Genomic DNA, 17,391 nt, shown 5'->3' with positions numbered 1-17,391 from the left:
ATATGGAATACCACTGGAACTTTATACATTTGGACTTATGATCAAACTATTAGAAATATTTGGAATTTAATTAAAAAGTGTCAGTTCATTTTAAATTTTCACATTGTATGCTAGGGAAAATTCTTTTTATCATAGCAATCTTCAAGGTAATACTTTCTGAGTTTCAGTTATCAGTATCTCTATATGCCACTTTTGGCTATACATACCAGTATTGGTCAATCTTCACAACCCTACAAATTCCTCCAGACTCTTCCTGAGGTATTTATCTCAACAAATTTAGAGCTCAGTTGGTGCAGTCTTCTGTGATAGATTTGCCCCAGTATGCCAAAGATATATTTTACTTGTACGATAGATTTGAATTGAAGCTACATCTTGTGTATAGTTGAAACCACAGGTATGTGAATGATCACTGTATTAGGCTACATGCTAAACAGTTTGTCTCACAGTCAAGGAATTGGTGCCAAAGCAAATGTTTGTTTTAAAATCATGCAAAGTACATTTTCCTGACTTTACGTTTACTAATAATTTGCTGTACATCACTTACAAAACAATACAAGAGCTTCAAATCTCAACCTGCATTTTCTACAACTGCATTTTGTAAGTGTACAAATCTTAAATTTGAGCCCTGATAGAATACCGAATATAGTTGAATTTCTGCATGGCTTTATTTTCATTACCATCACAAAATGGAAAAAAAATGTAAACCCACATTTCTGACACTAAAACACTGGAAAGCTGCAAAAATGGTTAATATAAATGTCTTCAGTTGTGAAAATTTAACAGTGGAAAAGTTACTCCATGAATGGTTAAAGAAAACATGGTTTGCAAATGAGACATCCATTCCTAATTCCTTTATCACTCTTTTGCATTCATTAAGTTAAACTAATGTAAAATCCTGTTAATGCATTCACTAAGTTAAACTACAGTAAAATCCTTTGCAGTCACATTCCACATTCCCAAAATCATTAGTAGTCCAATTGTTTTCAAAATTCACTTAAACAATGAATTTTTCCAGAACTAAAGTAAAAATTTCTATGCGGAACACTTTTTAATATGATTTTGATTTTTTTTAATAAATAGTGGTTGTAACTAAAACAAAAAATTACCAACTTGTAATAATACAGTATATAGTTTATTCCCTGTTTAACAGACTGATGCAGAGGCTATTCAACTGCATTAACGATTTAGTTTCATAAAAAATCTAAACTAAATGCAGCCATCCATTAGTTTTGGCCTCTACACGACCGTGTTTGTATGGAAACTTCCTGTGTTTATTGTCTGTTGAATTTGTGCATGTGGCCAAGTGTCCCTAAATCAAAGGTTGTTAGATGTCATTATCTGCATAATATTAAGATGACTTGTATCTGCAGGTTATCAGCTGCCAACTATTCAGGTTTAGATGACCACAGTAAGGAGCATATTTAGGTGTCTTCCATCTTCAGGATGTCAGGTGTCCTCTATTCACAGATTTATATGACCACAGGAAGCAGCATATTGTAGTATCTTGCATCTTCAGGATGTCAGGTGTCTTCTATTCACATTTTTAGGTGACCATTGTAAGCAGCATATTCAGATGTCCAGTATCCTCAGGATGCCATTTGTCCACAATTAAGTTTTTATATGACCACTGTAAACAATATATTAAGTGTCCTTTATCTGCATGTTGTCAAGTGTCCAGTATCTTTAGTGCAAGGACAGAATTGTCCAGACAACTGACAACAATCTCCAGCTTTCCATCATTGTCTATGTCAGCTGTGTCCATACTGTTTATCCAGTCCGGCGTAGTGTACTGACCAACACTCTATAAAATAAATGCAAAAAGTGACTTGACTGAGCTGTATGGGAGATATTTTCAGTATCTCTTTCTCTTCATAATACTCGGAGATTTAAAAAATTAATAATGGCAGGTAGTCAAATGCTCTCTGGGCCCACTGATGGTGTACAATAATAAATATACATTTATAATATTCTGTTTTAACTGCTTCTGACTATTGTAATGGAAGGTGCCCATTTTTTTTCATTTAAATAAATCTCCTGTTTCATTATGTTGCTGACAAACAATTTAATTACTTATTTGTTGATTTAGTCTTTTAGAAATATGATAGCGTATTTTCCTATATACAATTTTCAAGAATACTTTGGAAAATGCATGAACCTTCAGGCTTACATGTAGCTTTTCGATTCAAAATGTTACCTCACAAATGGCAACTATTCCATTTTTGCAGAATCTTAATGATCAGTATAATAATATGCTTAAAATGTAAGCTCCAATCACACTGATTTAACTAATTTAAATTTCATGAAGTTTGAGAGCAATAACTAAAATGACAATATAACCATTAAGCTTCATTTATTCTGGTATTTCCTTGATAATACAAGTATTTTTATATATTTATATTTGCAACTGCATGTGAAACTAAATTACAGACAGAATAATGAATAGATACAGGCATCTACCAGTGGAACTAAGGTAACTTAGCCATTCAAGCAAATAACAGACAGAATAAAGAATAGATACAGATATCTGACAGTGGAAATGTCAAGTTACCTTTCCATCCAGGTAGACTTGTAACGAGTTGAAGTTCCCTGTACACAGCAAGAAATCTAGTGGACCATCGCTGACAGGTAAACTAGCCAACTGCCTGATGGGATATTTGGCATTTGCATACTCATCCTCTGTTACCTGAAGACGGTTACAATTTTTGTTTAGTAAAGTTGCAAGAAATGTGAAATAAGTGGACTGAATGAAATATTTAGTATCTGAATAGGGAAAAGCAGATTTTATACAACAAACTGAACAATTTTCAAATAAAAGAAAATAAAGATCGCTTTTCTATTTTAATTTTGTTACAACTTATTTTTATACAGTTTTCATCCTTCAAAAATCTGAAAGTTTTAAAAACTTGTCAAAATCTTTTATTTTAATGATTACTTTCTTTCACCTAAATTCTTAATTCATCATTAAAATTGGAATACACAGTCATTATTTTTTTGTGTATTGGGAATGGTGCCTGCCTTATAATCAGCCTACTAGTCTCATAAACTTTTCAATAAGCTAGAAATCTAAATTTTATAAAGGTCACTTTGATCTGGATTTACCAAATGTTAATTCAAGTATGGTATGATACCTTAAATAAACTCTTCATCCACTCCTGTAAGATAATCTCTTGTTTCCTAGAAATTTTAATAACTTAATAACTGCATATCATCGATATAGCAAATGGGACCAAAAATAAAGTTTCACTTATAATTGGCAAGTAAGTCAGTTTGTACTGAGCCATCTGCTTATGTTAAATCATATAATTGACAAGTAAGTCAGTTTGGGCTGTGTCATGTGCTTACAGTGTTGTCAAGGAAGTCTGTTTGGACTGTGTGACCTGTTTATGGTAAGACATGCAACTGAGAAGCAAGTCAGTTAAAGACTGTCATCTGCTTATGGTAAAACATGCAATGGAACTTTATCATATTTATTTCAGGCTATAAAATCTGTTTTCATTTCATCATCACACATTAAATATTACACCGCTTCCTCAATAACTCGCGCCCGGATAACTCGCGATCCCACTTATAACGCGGTGTCTATCTTGGCTCCCGATTTTTTCAAGAGAAAATGTATTTAAAATATCTTTAAAATATGCTGAACGTAAAAAAATTACGATAAGAATTGGTAAATTAAACCTTGATACATTGCTCCTTTTATCATAAAAAATGGTGATTAATGCCCGTAAAAATAGAATCCATACTTTGAAATTTTCATGTTCTAAATAAGAATTAATTTCAGAGATCTCAAAAACGCTTAATTACGTGTATTTGGACGCCAATGTTTGATCTGGGACGCAGAAAATCACTGAGGAGGGAGTACTCCGTACGCATATAATAGGTGTGAGGGAAAATTCAAAGATTTGCCAGTCCTGTTTCAGCCACCTGCTTTGTGGGAAAATGTGTTGATCAGTTAGCTGTGCTGATATTTACAATTAATAATTCAGTGACTGAAAGACTCCTTGATGTACATACATGTTGCCATTTTATAAGAATACATAAAAAAAAGAACATGATGCAATAGCTAGGCAGCTAGTTCAAATGCTTTGACTGGCGGCCGGGTGAAAAAATGTACTGATATTTAGTGATTGAATTCAGAGGCAGAAAGACCCAGTTATAACATCCTAGTAAGACCTCTGTTTAAAGATATCATATATTATGTAAGTTTTTATGATAAATAGTTGTCAGTATACTGTAAATAAACAGTCTGGTGAAATAGCGATCAATGAAAACTTCCGGTAAATGTTAACAGGTGGCAACAGAGAATGAAATAAACACAAATTAAACGTCTTCCTGTGTTTAATCCTTTAATTCCGTTTCAGTGTAAACATTATAATCGCAACATATTCTGTTCATTGAAAACATGAAAAGAGTCAATCGACCGTCACATCGAAACCTGTGAGTACTTCTGTGAGAACCTAATTACATGCCGGCTTTGTTTTGATCAACAACTTGGGAAGTGTTTGTTGCATTAAAAAATCGTTTACAAGAGACCGGGGGTGCTGGATTTAGGGTCTTGGAGCTGCCTTTGACGTAAAGGAAAACAGTAACAGAGACAGCGACGATGATAGTGACTTTGAAGGTGAAACTGATGTCATTAATGCCGAGGCTGTTTGGGAGAAATTCATACAGACTCATGGTCCTGAGATGGGCGTTTCTATTGATGATATGGAGGAGTGGATTTGTGCTGACAATGTTTGCCCCACAGCTGAATACATGTCAGATGAAACAATAATTCATTCTATAACGAACAAATTTGCAGCAGAAAATGATTCTAACTGGAGTACCACAAGTGTTGAAAGTGATGCAGATGCAAATGTTGCACCACCTCCCCCCTCTGCACAGGAAGCAATCAAATCTTTTGATATTGCCCTAAGGTGGCTGGAGACCCAAAATGTTGACTATGTAAAGATCATGCAGTTGAGAAATCTGAGGGATTTTGCTCGGCGGCAGAGAAACCAAGGAGTAACACACAAAAAAAAATTAACTGATTTTTTCAAAAAGTCAATTGATATTTGTCAAGTGTGGCACAAACGGCAAGTATTAACTTGTTCTAATTTACGTTGTTTTAAATTTGTAGACCCATTAAATATGTTAGTACTGATTAACCCTTGTTTTTTGTTTTCCATTTTACTTCTATCGCAATCAAATCTATCTATCGTTTGATCCACACTGTTTCTCGAAAAGAGTCGATCTTTTGGATATATATATATATAAAAAAACGTCTAATTTGGATCAAACAATAAAACTAACATGTATCCAATTCAACATAAAATTAGTGACGTAGTACACAATGTGTGCAGTGGTACACATGTTAAGCGAACGGAAACCACGTGGAATAATGTTTTCGATGATCGACTCAATATACTGTAATTTATCCTGAAATTAATGTTGCTCTATGAGGAAATAATAAACAAAGTACACCGTTATTAAGAGATATTTATTCACAGTTAATCTCAGCACGATTATAAAGTGAGTATTCAACACTATGATCTGCCTAAGCCCCCCCCCATTTTTCCTTTATGTCGTTGATCACTTTATTGGTTTTGCGCTTATTTTATAGGTCCCTCGATAACTCATACCTCACTTATAGTGCAGTCGATGTTTCTGGACCCCGATGTGCGCGAGTTATCGAGGGAGTGGTGTATATAGAAATGGATTTTTTTTTATCTGTGTAAAAAGTCCTGTAATTATTGGTAATATCAGTAATACATCAAGAAAGTCAGTAAAACAGATATATGCAGTATTTAACCTTAAAATATCAGATTCAAGTTTTCTAGCAAATTCTTGACACTCAAATTAAAAAATTACAGTCCTGGCAATTTAATATCACAGGCACAGTGACACCAACATTTCCAACACTATATGGCAGAATGACACCAACATTTCCAACTGCAATATGGAAGAATGGTACCAACACTATATGAGGGGGGTGTGATTGGGATTTTTAACATAGTTTGAACAAGTTTTCAATCATATCAATATGATTTCTGCAGTGTGACAGTTTACAGTGATGTCTAACACTCAGGCATCATGCCAGACATGCTGCATCATGTCACACTCAGTAACATTATCCTGACACCAGGCTGACCATCCTAACACTAACCTCTTAATGCTGAGTGCCTAGCAAGACAGCTGTTAGTACCATTTTTATAAGTCTTTGGTATGACTTAGACAGGGTTTGAACACACATTCAAGGCAGATGCTCTTACCACTTAGGCCAGTGGAGTGGTCCACTATATGGAAGAATGACACAAACATTTCCAACAATATATGGTAGAATGACACCAACATTTCCAAAAGTATATTGAGGATTTTATTTTAATACAAATTTTGGTGCTTGACCATTTAGCATATTACATTCAAAGGTGTATTTTAAAATAAAGTTTAAAGTTGAATAAAGGTAAAACTTTCAGGCAAATGACGACAGAAATAGTTGACAATTATTATTAAAATGATCAATATTAATTTGTTCTAAACTGTATCATTTATCCAGCCTTTGTATTAAGTATAGCATATTTTGATGTGTATAACATGCACTGACGTAGAATGCACACCCTGAATGAAGGGAAAAAAAGCTTAAGTTCTGCCATTATAACATGCATTACTACAATATATTTTAAAATCTTGATAATTTTGCTCGGTTTTGATAGTGTGACAACAATCAGTCGTTTTGGATTGAGAATGAAAAAAGTAGCAATACTGAATGTAGATCATTCGGATTTTAAGGTTTGCCTTGTTGATGTGTGTGTGTGTGTGTGTGTGTGATTTGGATTTTTAACATAGCTTTAAAAAAATTTCAGTCATATCGCTACGATGTCTGCAGTGTGGCAGTTTTTAGTGATGTCCCACCCAGTCACATTATCCTGACACCAAGCCAACCAGTCCTAACACTAACCTCTTAATGCTGAGCGACAAGCGAGGCAGCTGTTAGTACCATTTTTGTAAGTCTTTGGTATGACTTGGCCGGGGATCGAACCAATTGCCTTGTTGATAGTGTTCAGTCTACTTCATTAGATCCCTAAAAAGCCCTTTTTTATTGTCGTCACTCTTGAAAAGTCCCTGTATGTCATATGGCATTGAATTCCCTCCCAGCAACTCTGTTACTGTGTCTTCTGCATTAGCAATGATGGTTAGCTTGTCTTTCACAGGGTACAAGTTTCTTTTGTGTTGATACATTGACTATTTATTCAGATTTAAGACTGACACCAGACTCTGTGCGAAAGTTCAGGTCCAGTATTTACACTTATTTAAACAAGTATGACATGTCTAAAATATATCTCTGTGTCCATGCTAGAATTTACCAGGACAATATCTAGCGGTATTTGCCTTTAAAACTTCAAACTGAGTAAATTAAACACTGATCATAACAAAGAAGTACTAAATACTCAGGTTTAAGATGAGAAATAAACAAAGAACCAAGTTTATTTTCTGAAGAAAAGTAATGAGTTGCAAATTTTTGGAGACAAAGCTATGTATCTATGTTTAGCACATGAAAGCTCTACCCAGTACCAATCACCTTGAAAAAACCACACCAAGTCAATGATGCACTGATCACCATAAAGTCACAAAGAAATACAAGATACTACGCTTTTGGATGAGAAATAAAACTAAGAACTAAAGCTTTTTTTGAAAGATAAAAATGCTTGCCAGTTTCAAACATTAATTTATTGTTTTGTTCCAAAATATGTGTCAACATACCAGACAAGCTGTAGTCGCAAATAGATGCCTCCTAAACATGCTTCTGATGAGAACATTAAATATATTACAATTCAAGCAATACAGAAATTAATACATGATCATATACTTCAACTTCAATGTGGTACTTTGAATAGTTGTAGAACAAGTTACCAGTCATTATGTACATGTAATTCCATCTGAATCACAACAAAATGCTACAGTGATGTGAAATCAATGTAAGAACAAAGACTACTGAGGCTTGTAAGCATTATTAAATTCTTAAATAAGGTGTGTGCAGTGTGGAGCAGATGTCATTTTTCACAAACAGTCAATGTAACATGTGTAGGTAGCTTTTATCAGATTGACCTTGAGAAAAAGGCCTTTTTATAGTTCACTAGAACAGGTAACTCAACATTATAGTAAGAGAATTTGGTTATAAGAAAGATTTGTATAATACACCAAAATATTGCATAAACCAAAAATTTCATTAAGCCAAAACTTCAAATGGAATATACAAATACTGGGATTGGATAGAACTGTTTTGTGTGTAAGAACACATCAACATATGATGGTTTAGTCATCAGCAGGCCAGACTAAAAACAAAATGGTGCAGGTTTGAATCCTACCATCAGACCTGCCTGGGTCACCTACCATGCTGTGTCCTTGGACAAAGCATACTACTCCAATTGTCTCAGCACTACATAACCTACATGTGTCACTGTGCCATAAAGCACCAACCAAAGCAGAAACACACTAAAGTTACAACATGCTGTCAAAATTGGCAATATTTATCTGGCTCAGAAACACATGATGGCAGCCAAAAAGTGGGACATAAGAACATTTTGAGAGTAACGTGATGCACCTTCTCTATATCATGCTGAAGTAGGATGAAAATAAAAGACAAATTTTTATTGATGAGGGAATAAATATTTACCATGAAGTTGTGAAGGATGTAGATGGCACCTGTTGCTGACCCTAATGCTACCTGGGTATGATCTTTAGAGTTACCTCCCCCTTCTATCTTCATGCTGCCATCACTTATCTTCTCCGAATCTACAAAATGCCCACTGCACATCTAAGATAAAAGTAAACAAGCAGATATTTCAATAATAAAAAAATAAAAAGTGATCAGTTTTACAATCTGCTATTAAGACTATACAAATGAACCTCTAAATTTAAGCCAAACAGATGGAATGCCCACTTGGCATAAAACAACCAGCTTGGCATAAAACAACCAGTTATAGGCTGTTTACCTAGTTATTTAGGCAGTCAGTTCATAGGTGTAATATATAAAAAGTTTTTATAAAAATGTGACCGCAGATGGAGTTTCAAATTTATGATGACTTTTCTACCAAATTTTTCTTTTCTGAATATTGTACTCATCAACGTTTTTTAAAACACATTTAAGACCTGTTTTTGCCTATTCAAAATCTTTTTGAAAATACTGATAAATGAAAGGCCCATTAAATTTTCTCATGAACTGAAATGGGAAAAGTCATCCTTGCATACAAACTACAAGATATAACCACAAATCTGGTTAGGACTGCTCCAGTAGAACATATATGGGACCCAGAGAAGGTACTTTTACTGTGAAGTAGTCACACATTGATTTAATTTAGAATCTGTACACCATTTTCACTTGCAACCTTTGAGAAATCTGAGTCCCCTAGCATGTATTTTTTTTTAAACATCCATTTCTACCACATATAAATGGGAAAAAAGTGATAAATAATCACAAGTCCATGGCAGATTTTCATTTAGTTTCAAATTTAGTTTCAAATTTCCAATGAAGCATTCATATACAACAGACATGTTGTCCTTTTCATTACCATTTCAGTAATAATCCTAAATATCTTAGTCATAGAGCTTGTTCATTTCAAACATTTATCTGATGTTTCAAGGGTTAATATTTATGATGAACATCCGATGTTTCACACTAACAAGGGTTGATATTCACAATGAACAGCAGATGTTACGCACTAACAAGGTGTTGATATTCATGATGAACATATGTTTCTCACTAAAAAGGAGCAGCTGATGTTTCAAACAAGGGTTTATACTCAATATGAACAGCTGCAAATGATGATACCTTTGACAGATGCATCAAAAACACTTTATTGCCATAGTTATTAAAGATCTTGTCAGAGCCAATAACAAAAATTTTAAACATTACATTAAATTATAGCTTTCTTTAAATGAGGAACAATTTAAATACTGTAACAAGTTTCAATGTTTTGTGTGATTTGGATTTTTAATGTGGCTTTAACTGTTTGAGTCATATCATTATGATGTCTAGCATTGGGGCATCATGCTGCAGACATCTAGCATCATGTCCCACCAAGTCATATTATCCTGACACCAGGCCGACAAGTCCTAATAGTAACCCCTTAAAGCTGAGCACCAAGCGAGACAGCTGCTAGTACCATTTTTGTAAGTCTTTATAACACTCGACTGCAGTTCAAACCTGTGACCTCCTGCATATGTTGTTGTTGTTGTTGTTGTTGTATGGTTTAACGCCATTTTTCAGCACAAGATAGGCTATACATGGCAGCCAGTATAATTGGTGGAGGAAGAACCCTGGAAAACCCCAGGAAGAACCACTGACCCACGAGAAGCTACTGGCAGGCTTTCTCACGTACACACGTTAGCCGAGTCTGAGACTCGAACTCACGCAGACAGAGGTGAGATGGCAGTGATCCGTAACGATGAGCGCTGTAGACCACTCGGCCACTCGGGGCCCCTCCTGCATACGAGGTAGAAATTCTGAACACTTAGGCCACCAGAGTGGTCTCTCGTCTCACTGAATTTAAATACTGTAACAAGTTTCATTAACAATTTAAATACTGTAACAAATCTCATCAACAACTTACAAGTATCAAAATTATCTATGTCATACTATTCATGGGACAAGATACATCATTACTAATCAAATACTGTAACAGTTCCTACATGGCTTTTATCTTAACATAAATTTGGAGGAGTTACAAATGTGATGTAGAAACCTATTACAATTATTAATACCGGGAAAGCTTAAAAAATTACAATTATGAAGTCAAATGGCCATTTCATTGAAGTGTACTTCCAGGAAAGGGAATGCATGTTTTTGTGAATGGGGTGCAGTCTGAATCTATTCTTTTCATTCTTTTTCTTTACCTCTTCATACATAAATTTGATTGTTGTCTGCTGTAATACAGCTAGACAGAAGTGATGTATCTCCCCTTCTCTCCCCCCCCTTTTAAATGGGACAGCCCTAATACCAAACAAAAGCAAATTCATCTCTTCACAGATACAAGCCCAAAGTCATACATGGCAAAACTAAGTCATTGGCAAATAAAGATTAGAAGAAAGGAAATTAATATTTTTCTTTTGGAAAGGTAAAGGGTTTCCCAGACATAAAAGTTAACTGCTCAAAGGAAATGACTAGTTTTCTTTGGAAATGGTAAAATTCCCCACCTCCAAATAAAAGTTAACAGGTCAATTATCTGGATATAGAAAAGTCTGGCTGTCATTTCTTATGCACAATCTTAGTTGCAAATTTTCAATTGTACTTCTGTTTTAAATGCAAAATTATAAGAAAATATTCCATCCTGGATTACATTTATTGTTGAGAGATACATTGACAGATGTTTACCTTTTTTATTTTCAAAAACATTAGCACAAGAACATTTTGGTGCAAAAGTTTATCAGTATTTTATGGTAATAAAGTGCCTTTTTACCGCTGTGATGACTGATGGAGTTTTGGTTGTCATGACAACAAGGCCCTGTCTTATGATATGAAGATGTTGTATGTTGTCTGCTGCCAGGATGTAATTTGACCTTTGACCTGCCTGATCCATGAGGTTCACTGTTAGAAGACACTTCACAGACACTTGCTGTGATGGCTCCTGAAATATAGGATAAAAAAGCAAATTATCATGATAATATACAAATATGTAAATTGACCTGGAAATATCTCATAACTGTCTTCCTCATCAAAATCATGAATTTCACTGAAAAATTCATATTAATATCTGGATTCTTTTCTTCATACTCCATACAAGATATTGGGCAAAAGACAAAAATTGTTAACAAATGTCTGAACTTGTCCTGGACTACCACTCTTTGTGTTTACTTCTGGTATCAACCTTTGTGAAAGTAACCATGTCATCTACAAACATCCACTACCAAAAAATGTTGTTTGTCTTTCCAAGTGTTTTTCTATACTTGTGCTACAAATTCATAATTGAAACAGTGCGGTCTTGGCCTGAAAATCTAGTCGGATCATTGTCACAAGGTTCTACCAAGCAATGGCCAGATTACTAAAAATCTAATCAGGTCATTGTCACAAGGATAGACGAGCAATTGCCAGATTACTGACAATTTAATCAGGTCACAAGGATATATCAAACAATGGCGTGTACAGAAGTGCAAACAAGCCAGTTACCATACTAACAAATTTATATGCAATGAAAGAAAAAGGATAAATACCAGCCTACACTATAAAAAGCAAATTCTAATGATTCTATATTGCATATACATAATCATGGGATTTCAAACATATCAAATGTTTATTTAGTACATAAATCAAAATAAACTATGGCTAACTTGTATACATGATTTTGTTACTTAGATGATAGAACAAGATTTTAAATAAAGAACCACAGTTATCCAATGTGACTGCCGATTCAACTGTATTGATAAGAAAAATAGTGACTATCTGTATACTCAACAACAAAATGAAATGTCACTAGTTACATCAAACATGTGAGTTGATCCTCTATACCAGGGTGTACCAACATCTTCAACACTTTGTGCCATATGAGCCAAAAATGTAAAGTTTGTGGACCATCCATCCATCGATCCATCCATCCATCCATCCATACATACATATATATATATATTATAGTAATGATACTCCAATTATGGAACTGACATTTTGTGTAAGTTCAGGCCACAAAAAAAAGACCAGCGAGCCACATTGGACCCTTGGCCTGTAGTTGCTCTGTACAGACTGTTATATAGTTATCCCATTCACACAAGAGTGCACGATTATCCTGTACACATAAAAGATGAGAGATTCTCCTGTCTTATCATGGGTGTGAAGTCATCCTGCATAGGTATCTGGTATAAACTTATCGTCTCCTCATAGCAGGTCTATGCCATATTTCATTTAAATACGACGCTAAAGGAAGACTGAAACACAAGCATTAGAATCTTACCAATCTGATGAATAATCCCCTGATGACCATGCAGCTGAAGACTAGGGAATATCACTGATCCATCTATCAAGTACATGGCATTAAACTGGGTCAAACATGGCTTTTATACAGCCAGCCTTCATCTAGTATATCCATCTTTAGTGCATTATTGAGCAAATAAGAATATATGTTATGTACGGAGACACAAAGAATAAATAAAACACAAAAATCTCTATGTCAAGCATTGCTGTATCGGGTTACAAGAATTACTGTATAGGAATTAAAGATTTACTGTATAGGGTTACAAGGATTACTGAATGGGGTTACAAGGATTATTGTACGGGGTTACAAGGATTATTGTATGGGGTAAAAAGGTAATATTAGCATCATTTGTACAAATCGAAAAACACTTCATGATTTTTCTATCCTGCATAATGATGTCCAAATCTCATCATCATTTACACAAAATTAGAAGCTTTCTAGCCAGGCTGCTTTCCTTCAAATTTAGTCCAATCTTTCCAAGCAGTTTTTGAGAAGTTGTTTAAAGGTTTTTCAAGTTTTAGTAGCATCACTTTGCTGGAGGGTAGACCAGCATCATTCCCTGAAATTTAATGCACTCAATGTAAAGATGCTTTCTGTCAAAATCAGTCAAATTCTAAGAGTTTTGTTCTACTTTTACTGATGGCAGGTCAGCATCACTTGTAAAAGGTCCAAATAAAGCTGATATTGTTCACCTGGCTTACAAAATTGAACAGCTGGCCATTGCACAAAGCATGCTTATGTAGTCCTATAACAGCACAACCAATAAAAATTATTTGCCAAACTTTATATCAATTTCTATCTATTTCACTCAGATAAAAATTCTTGTCGGGATAAGGGTCCAACTAATATCAATAATCTCCTGCCCATAACTGAAGTCATTAAACATATTTAAAAGTTAATTTCACTGATGAAATGTTTTCTATTTGTCGTCTCAAAAGTTGATATTATAATTCACAGGTTGTTCTTTCTGGCCATGTGTTTTTTTACTCTTGGTAATTAAATCTGATAGTGTTTTATGATAAAAGTATTTGCGAGTTTTGTTAAATTAACGTTAAAAAATAAAAAGCATAAATTCCAAACAATTTTTATGAGTAATGGCACTGAATAAATTAAATGACATAAAATAATACACAAGTGATAATATTTAAATTATAAATGTTACAGTCATTTCAACACAGAAGCACAAGAAAATATCAAAGTCTGTTTCACCAAACAAATCAAACCTACTTGCGAAGATTGAAGAATTTCAAATGTTCTTTTTGGTGCAAAAACTAATTTAATTAAAAATACACACTATTATATGCCAATAAATATCTATAATTGTGTAAATAAAACTCTGATCATTTATTATAACAATGCACATAGTTATACTAGCCTGTATTGTACATTTTGTTCAATAATATTTCTATTTCATACTTTTCTTGGGTTATAAATTATTCAGTTTAATCCCAAATGTGTATTATTTTCCTAATTTAAAAAATCGTGCAACTGAAATGTATGTAACCTTTTTTTTTTTTTAAATTTGTTTTTACTGGTGTTCATAAGAACTCTGCACTCCAAACTGATTCTCAAGAGTCAATATCACAGGTTACTTCCCCTGACTGATAATATAGCAAAGAGTGAGGTCCGGTATTTTTACAAAGTTGATTAAAAAGCATATGATTTGTAAACCATTTCTATTTAAACTGAATTTCATATGTACAGAACTTGCTTATCATAAAACTCACAGGATATCTTAAGGATTTAAGTATATTTTTTAAAATTATGGAACTTGAGTGGGATCCCATATTCAAAGTTTCATCAAAATCTGACCAGAAATACAGCCTATAGTGTTAACAATATCAACCAACTACATGCAAGATCACAGCATTAGCATTGCTTTGATCTGGCTCATTTTTGAAATTGTCCAAGATCTTGCTTGATGATATAAATATCAAATGAGAAATGCAGAGTGGTTACAAGTTCTGAAAATCAGATGCACGATAACCTCATCAGTATGCACAAATCTTGTTCATGTCAAAAACTGGTTTAGATAATGAGGGCTTTAATCTATATTTCAAGTTTGATCAAAAACATGAACCAAGACACATTGCCATACCATGAGCTCACTAGGCCTTACAGTCAACTGAACAACAAAATTGAAACCGCTCAATGCTATGATTCTTTCTTTTCAAATTTTGTCAATTTCTGTTGCATGGTTTTTGATGAGAAGTCATTTCAAGATTTTAATATTTTTAGTAATGGTGGTCATATCTGATTAGCATTATATATACAAACTTGAAAGCCATATGTGTTAGGGTGCATTTTGTTAAATGGTCAGATTCTGTTCAGTAGTGTTTAAGAAGAAAAGGTCTCTATTTGTTTATATAAAGGTTGCCATATCTGATGACAGATCAGAATCATTTGTACATATTGAAAAGCCGTTCATGAGAGGATATGTTCTGCCAAATTTGGCTGAATTTGTCTTGGACCAGTCATCTTTTTAGAAGAAAGTCAAAATTGCAAATGTCGATGGATGTACAACACATGATGGACACAGCTCTTAACCTTGTTTGGCCTTACACCTAGATCAGCTAAAATTTCAATATTCATTGTAAGCACAAACCATGAATGAGAAACAAATGGTAAACAAGGCAGATCAAGGAAAGTGGGCTAGAAATAACATGGCAACTTGGTTATCTACATATTATACAACATTAAATTCTACTCAACTAACTCAGTGTTTTTTGCTTCAACATTCTAACAAGATTTTTACTAAAAAAAAACACGGGGCCCCGAGTAGCCGAGTGGTCTAAAGCGCTCTTCGTTACGGATCACTGCCATCTCACCTCTGTCTGCGGCGGTTCAAGTCTAAGATTCAGACAATGTGGGCACGTGAGAAAGCTTGCCAGTAGCTTCTCGTGGGTCGGTGGTTCTTTCCGGGGTTTTCCGGGTTCTTCCTCCACCATTAATACTGGCCGCCATGTATAGCCTATCGTGCTGAAAAATGGCGTTAAACCCCACAACAACAACAACAACAACTAAAAAAAACATCTCGGTTTTAAAAAATCATAAAAACCATTATAGAGTGTATAAAATGTTATTATTCCAATAGTTTATAAGCTCTTGTACTACAACAGATTCATGATGGACATGCAGACATATGCATGGATAAATACAAAAGAATATGAACCCTTTGGTTGCTGCTATGGGAACACAATACAATATGCCCCCTTTTGCAACTGCAATGTGAACATTGCGATGAGAACACAAAACAATATTCCTCCTTTTCTGTTTATGATGGAAACACAAACCAATATACCCTTTTCATTAATGTAATGGGAACACAAAATAATATGCTCCCTTTTGTATTTGCCATGGAAACAAAAATGTTTCGTTTTGTACAAAATAATATGGCTCCTTTTGGTACTGTGATGGGAAAACAAAACCCAACATTTATGACAAGACTGTATGATATATTTTTTTGAAGTCAACGTAAATATTCAGATAGCAGAACACGTGTTATGAACTTGACATCTGAAATTACCTTTTGCATGATTGTACATAATCATGTTAATTAAGTTCCATATTTCAGTGCTTATCTTTGCATTACTGGTATACATTTAGTCAAATAAATGAGGCAGTGAACACATTGTATTTGCATACATTCAGTGAAATGACCAAGGCAGTGAACACAATGCATTGGCATAACACTCAGTGAAATGACTGAACACATTGCATTAGCATACACTCAGTCAAATAACTGAGGCAGTGAACACAATGTATTAGCATCACTCAGTGAAATGACCAAGGCAGTGATTACGTTGTATTGGCATAAAACTCAGTGAAATGACTGAGGCAGTGAACACATTGTATTAGCATATACTCATGGCCAAGGCAGTGAACACACTGAATTAGCATACACTCATGACAAAGACAGTGACAGACTGTATTAGCATACACTCAGTGAAACGACTGAGGCAGTGAACACATTGCATCAGCATAGACTCGATGAAATGACTGTGGCAGTGAACACATTGCATTAGTATAGACTCGATGAAATGATCAAGGCAGTGAACACACTGCATTATCATACCTTCAGCATGATCACATTATTTAGGTTGATCCTCCAGAGTTCCTGTGAGGGAAGTACCGCTGATATACAACCAGAATCATCACCAGTCACAATGCAAGAATTCCCTGCTGTTAATGAAGAAAATACTTTCTTAATTTGAATGATCCAAGTAAACTGACAATACACTCATCTATTATGGAACAAAGCTTTCTATAGTGAGCACCTTTCCTTCTACGATACGATGGAGAAGTCTGATGGACCAATTTAACTGTAATGTGGTACATACACATTCCATTCTATAAAACTTGAATTTATCCCTGCACAGTTTGCCATACAAAATAATCACTATCTGATAATGTCACAAATATCTCTAATCAAATCATTCATCTTTACTAGCCA

The 17,391-nt window shown here is 34.4% G+C and overlaps 1 protein-coding gene across 1 annotated transcript in view; it reads right to left on the bottom strand.

Annotated features, from left to right (window-relative positions):
- Positions 1-646: 646 nt before the first annotated feature.
- The window catches only part of LOC149804547 (uncharacterized), a 31,307-nt gene continuing 14,562 nt past the window's right edge, over positions 647-17,391 (bottom strand). The window contains exons 4-8 of the mRNA XM_089941387.1: positions 17,014-17,120; positions 11,436-11,603; positions 8,654-8,794; positions 2,549-2,683; positions 647-1,801 (exon numbers count right to left, since the gene is read on the bottom strand). Coding sequence (XP_089797513.1) covers positions 1,667-1,801; positions 2,549-2,683; positions 8,654-8,794; positions 11,436-11,603; positions 17,014-17,120 — 686 coding nt within the window. The 3' untranslated portion in view covers positions 647-1,666. The remainder of the gene's footprint in view (positions 1,802-2,548; positions 2,684-8,653; positions 8,795-11,435; positions 11,604-17,013; positions 17,121-17,391) is intronic.

Source organism: Sinohyriopsis cumingii, chromosome 2 (assembly GCF_028554795.1).
Source record: "Sinohyriopsis cumingii isolate HCF-2022 chromosome 2, ASM2855479v2, whole genome shotgun sequence".
NCBI lineage: Eukaryota > Metazoa > Mollusca > Bivalvia > Unionida > Unionidae > Sinohyriopsis > Sinohyriopsis cumingii.
The sequence above is the reverse complement of the archived record's forward strand: the minus strand, read 5'-3'. Positions and strand labels throughout refer to the sequence as shown.